Raw genomic sequence first — 5684 nt, forward strand, 5'->3', positions numbered from 1 at the left:
ATATATATATATATATATATATTGGCATTGCATTTGCATGCATGGTCATTCCAAGATCATGGTTAATGGTGTTAGATCTTGTCCACGCTCACGAAGCATTGGATTCATATAGTGGAAGTCCCTCTTGTGCTACATTTGCCCCACCACTCTTCACTCAACCATTAATTGTTTTCCCCTCCCTCAAAAACCATATAATAGAGAGATGCATCTCATTATGAAAGTGAGATATCATAGAGAGACAAACTTTTTTTGGTTAATCTGACCCGAAAGTAAATCATGGGATTGAAATTACGTTTTCTTTCTCAATTTAAGGTTTAAACTCAGACGGGATATATGTTTTGTATCTTTATTTTACCGGTTGAACTATTCGAATGGGTTAATAATGATTTGTGTTGTTTATTTAATGCAAAATATTTTTTTCAAACCATGTGGAACTAAACCTCTGACCTCCGAGCCCACACCGTCATGAGACAAAGCCCGCTAACCTTTGGCCCCCAACGTTAGGGCTATTTTCGTAGTTATAAAGCAAATCCAAGGGTAATAACGACATTTCACTCCTGTAACATGTTGGCGGTTGAGACATAGCTAGACCGGTTTCCACATATGTCGAACTAAAAGTAAGTATCCAACGAAAGCAAAGTGAGCAACTTACTTTTATTTTTCTTTCTTTCTGAATAATTGCAACAATTTAAGTTAAAAATCTCGCTTCTGACACGTCACTCTTCTTCTTACGTTTCAGTATCTTTCGCCTGTGCCCACTTTTTCTTTTTAAATTTTTAGTCCAATATTTAATTTTTTATATTTTTCAACTACCTACCTACCCTGAAATACTCACCTTTCGAGAAGGAAAAAAAAAACAATTTTAAAATATTTATTGAAACAATAATCTAGACTTAAATCTAAGCTATAAAATGAGGGTGCACATGTGTATTAATTTTTTTTTCGATGAATAATCTTTATATTTAGTGATAGTTTTAATCCTTTTTCGTTTGATGATTAATAAGCCAACTTATTACACTTGGCAGAAAGCACATTATTTTTCCTTGGCATTTATTAATTAATCTTTAATTAGATTCCGTCTGCAAAATATAAAGGAGAAAAACAGTAAACATGATTAAAGAAGTATTATTTAAATCGGATGATAGTCTCTACTCTCCATTTTAACAGTGCGAAAAGCTTAGAAATGTATTATTATCTATCTGGTGATCGGTGTGTGTCGTGTAGTCTCTCTCCTGCGCGTCCCTGTCTGTTCAGAGAGAGAGAGAGAGATTTCATGGTCTGAAGAATCTGACGAGATTCACGTTACTCTTGCTCCTCTCTTCTCTTCTCATCACTCAATCCAAACACCAGTGGCAGACACGTAACTTACAGAAGACAAAACCAAAGAACACAAAAAAAAACTCTCCCCTTGTGTTCTTCATCTTCAATCTAGAAGCAGTTGAAAGCATTGATGATCTGGTCTGAATCTACCCAATACCCATCATTACATGAGGATTCGCCTTCTGGGTCTACAAAATGGAAGCCATACATGATCCCCACTCCGTTGTCGTCGTTCCCCAAGTAAACCATGTCTCCGGCGAAGGAGACAAAGACCTCGCCGGCGCCGCCGGCGGAGAAGCTGTTGTGGCGGCGGCGGCGGAGGAGATAGTGAAAGAGAGGAGATCTTGCGCGTCGGAGTGTTCGGTGGAGGTAGATCTGGAGGATGGAATGGTACATTTGTCGAAATCTGAGAGGGATTGCAGGATTTGTCACATGAGTTTGGATTCAGGGAATCAAGAATCTGGGTTTCCGATTGAGCTCGGCTGTTCTTGCAAGGACGATCTTGCTGCTGCTCACAAGCAGTGTGCGGAGACTTGGTTCAAGATCAAAGGAAACAAGTAATGCCTCCTGTTTCTTCTGGTTTCTAGATTTTTGCCATTTTAAGAGTCACTGATTCTTGGTTCGAACATGATGAATTACTTTATGATTCGGCCGAGCGGATGAACATGGCCCACACAAGAGTGACCAAAACCATGGATACAGTTCCATGATTATGTTCTCAATTCGTTCTTGGTATGCGTTTGCAGAATGAATTCAGTTGTTATGGCCATCCTTAATCAACAATCCTTCAGTATTTCCCTATGACCATACCCCTTATGCTCACCTTTCCTTTATGATGCACTCACTGTTGTTGGTTTCTTTGCTGAAGAATCTGCGAAGTCTGCGGATCAATTGCCTGTAACATTGCTGGAACAATCGAGGCTGAGTCCGCGGAGCATTGGAACGAAGCGAACGGGTCAACGCAACAAGCAGCATCTGCTCAGGCAAATCTGGCAGAAGCCAGGAGCTTCTGGCAGGGCCACCGGTTCTTGAATTTCCTGCTGGCTTGCATGGTGTTTGCCTTTGTGATCTCTTGGCTCTTCCACTTCAACGTCCCCTCGTGAATGGGTGTGACAAGGTATTCTTCTGCGGTTGTATCTTGTCTGGAGGCTCTGTTGAAGTTTTCAATACTTTCAATGCAACTCTCACCAGTTTCTGTACCAGAAATCTGATCACTTGCACACAAGAGCTCACTGATTTAAAGATCAAACAAAGAAACTAAGAAAAAAACTTAGCATCTCAATCCGAAGCTAAAGTGTTTTCCAAGCTTTGCAAGAACAACTTATGTTCGAGAATGGAAACCCGAGTTCTCTTTTTTGCGTCTCCTGCATTTCTTGAGTGTCCTCGGGTTCGTCCTCTTCTCCGATGGACGGGGATCTTTTGCGTTCTGAATCTGCACAGGCAACTTCTTCCATCCGCCGTTGTTGAGATCAGGCGAAATCCACCTCTTCGATCCTCTCACGATTCTTCCATCCTCGTCCTCTCCAAACCTGAACAAAGAAACCGGGGCTTTATCCGCGTGGGCGATCTTTACACATTCTACGGTTCTGGAATCTTGGATCAGAAACTCCAATTGTCTGTCCCCCAGAAGATGCTGTTACAGCCAGAGGCTTTTGGTTCCAGAAGATGAGAATCTCCGAGCCCAATCAAGAGATCTCGCCAGTAGATTCGTTAAACGGTTCATCGTCCATTTCATATTGAAATTAGAATAACATGGCAAAGAGAATAATCCGTTCGATGAAGAACAAGTGAAGCATGACTTGCATCAATTACATGACAGAGAAAAGAAACACACACGTGTTTCATTACACTTCTCTTTATTTTCCTCCTCAATAATACATTAAAGCTAAGCTAGTGTAAACTCACAACTATCCGGTTTCATTTGTGATATATATATATTTCAGAAATCTCAATTTCAATTGGCAATAAGCATTTGATTGTTGGTGAGATGCCAATTTGCTTTGGTATCATGAAATGGGCCACCGACGAAGAGCCCAAAATTGGTTTCCACAGTGTCAAAAAGCCCTCTTAATGCTTCGTTTCAGACATCCAAAGACACGTGTCATTGTCTAGAAAATGAAATAATTGATGGGTTTACGCAGATATTTCAATTTCACATTATAAAATAAAATAATCAAAGACCAACCCACAAAAAGATAATGATCGGAGAAGGCAACAGCCATTATGGTTAATATCTCAGAAAATATAGATAGTTTTTTTTATTAAATTAAAAAAATTTAGATTTTCTAATATTAAAATTTCCTGATTAGTATAATCCATATATATATATATAGACACACACCCTCGTGTTTTTATGTGTATATCCTTCATTGGTTAGGCCAATATCTCAAGTATTTCACAACTGTTTGTTATAATTTGATTGGTTAGGGTTAACAATAATATCTATCATGGTCCATCTCTTTGGATAAGCTTCAAATTAAAGACAATCATTTCAAAACCTAAACCAATAAAAGATAAAATACTATACACAACAAATTAGGTAGCATTCGATGGATTGATTATACAGTAAAATAATTGCAATTAACTCTCTAATATCAAACATAAGATAACTGATAAATACCTAAATCCATGTCACGGGTCGGTATTAAAGTCAACGCCGATGGAGATTTGAACCGTGAAAAAACCGCAATGCCGCTGATTATTTTAGTTATAAGGAAAATAAATAAAACAAGTTGTATTATAATGATTATAACTATATAATATTTTGTAGTCATATTCTAAAGGATGTATGACAATGATTATAAACATAGTTTTTTCGGATATTTCCTAATATAAAGTACAAATACACGTTTTTGTGTTGTATGACATTGTCTAAGTTCCTTTCTTTACCAACCAAATCCCCCAGTTTTTCTATCCAAAGAGCCCTAATTTTGTCATACACCACAACATTTTCTGCTATTTTAAAAATAGATATAATAAATTCAATAACTCTAATGATTTTTTGAATTTGATCGGCACCTATATATTGATGTATAATTATTCTCCTAAAATTTGATGATATCTATTGAATTATAACAATAACATATTATTTTATTGTAGTCACATAATATTAATTATAATCATATTATTAAATATTATAGTTACAATTAAATTCATTATATTATAAAGACAAAATCGATGTTTAAATTTTTTATTAATAATATTTTAGTATATAATTTTTTTTATCCATAAAATTGGGCGCGCGTTGTTGTGTTGTGTGCACAACTTTCAGAAACCCGAGGACTTTCATTGGAGAAGGAGACGAGCGAGAGAGAGAGAGAGAGAGAGAGAGAGAGAGGAGCTTTAATGGAGAAGCGAAATGGTCGACGGGTGATTCTCTTTCCACTGCCATTACAGGGATGCATAAACCCTATGCTTCAGCTTGCGAACATCCTCTTCTCCAATGGCTTCTCCATCACTGTTATCCACACGCGCTTCAACGCGCCTAAACCTCAGAACTTCCCTCTCTTCACCTTCTTACAGATCCCAGACGGCTTGTCTGAATCCCAGGTTCAAGAAGCTCCTACCTGGGATGTTTCTTCTCTTCTCCTCCTCATCAATCGCAATTCCCAGTCCCCATTCCGTGAATTACTGGCCAAATTGTTACAGTCTGACAAGTTGGACGAGAAGATTAGCTGTTTGATCGATGATTGTGGATGGTTATTCACTAAATCTGTTGCTGACAGTTTCGGTTTACCCAGGATTGTCCTCAGTACCTTTGCCGCCACGTTCTTGAATGCTTATCCGATTCTCCCAAGCCTCCGCCGAAAAGGGTATCTTCAGATGCGAGGTATGAACACTTTTGCCTTCGTGTCTTGTCTGAAAGCATCGATCTTTTGAACTTTCTCGATGGTCTTTTTTTTTTGTCTCAGAATCTGAAGCAGAGGACCCTGTTCCCGAGCTTCCACCTCTTCGAAAGAAGGATATCTTACGAATTCTCGCCCAGGATGAAGATCAAATCGATCCATTCTTGGTTACTATGGTTGAAACAGCGAGGACATCGTCCGGGCTCATCTTCATGTCTTGCCAAGAACTCGAACAAGACTCACTGAGTCGATCCCCTGAAGTGTTTCAGTCTCCTGCCTTTCCAATAGGCCCGTTCCACAGCTACTTCACGGCCTCATCCAGCAGTTTACTGACACAAGACGAGACCTGTATTCCATGGTTAGACAAACAAGAAGACGAATCCGTAATCTACGTGAGTCTAGGCAGTGTCGTGACCATCAGCGAATCGGAATTCCTCGAGATCGCTTGGGGACTAATCACCAGCGATCAACCCTTCTTGTGGGTGGTTCGGCCAGGCTCGATCCGTGGCTCGAAGTGGA

At 39.1% G+C, this 5684-nt stretch overlaps 2 protein-coding genes across 2 annotated transcripts in view; both read left to right on the forward strand.

Moving 5' to 3' along the window:
• Nucleotides 1-1175: 1175 nt before the first annotated feature.
• Nucleotides 1176-2526, forward strand: LOC104826861. Its single transcript, XM_010559790.2, has 2 exons — nucleotides 1176-1877; nucleotides 2189-2526. The coding sequence occupies exons 1-2, from the start codon at nucleotides 1516-1518 to the stop codon at nucleotides 2421-2423; spliced, it is 597 nt and encodes a 198-aa protein (XP_010558092.1). The 5' UTR covers nucleotides 1176-1515; the 3' UTR covers nucleotides 2424-2526.
• Nucleotides 2527-4507: 1981 nt separating this feature from the next.
• LOC104826860 (UDP-glycosyltransferase 76C2-like) overlaps nucleotides 4508-5684 on the forward strand; it is a 1828-nt gene continuing 651 nt past the window's right edge. Inside the window, exons 1-2 of the mRNA XM_019204199.1 lie at nucleotides 4508-5149; nucleotides 5232-5683. Coding sequence (XP_019059744.1) covers nucleotides 4666-5149; nucleotides 5232-5683 — 936 coding nt within the window. The 5' untranslated portion in view covers nucleotides 4508-4665. The remainder of the gene's footprint in view (nucleotides 5150-5231; nucleotide 5684) is intronic.

This window comes from Tarenaya hassleriana, unplaced genomic scaffold, assembly GCF_000463585.1.
Source record: "Tarenaya hassleriana unplaced genomic scaffold, ASM46358v1 Cleome5, whole genome shotgun sequence".
Classification (NCBI taxonomy): domain Eukaryota; kingdom Viridiplantae; phylum Streptophyta; class Magnoliopsida; order Brassicales; family Cleomaceae; genus Tarenaya; species Tarenaya hassleriana.

Coding starts and splice junctions, on each gene's coding strand:
- LOC104826861 (XM_010559790.2), top strand. CDS start 1,516: ATGGAAGCCATACATGATCCCCACTCCGTTGTCGTCGTTCCCCAAGTA. Junction 1,878..2,188: donor TTCAAGATCAAAGGAAACAA/GTAATGCCTCCT, acceptor TCTTTGCTGAAG/AATCTGCGAAGTCTGCGGAT.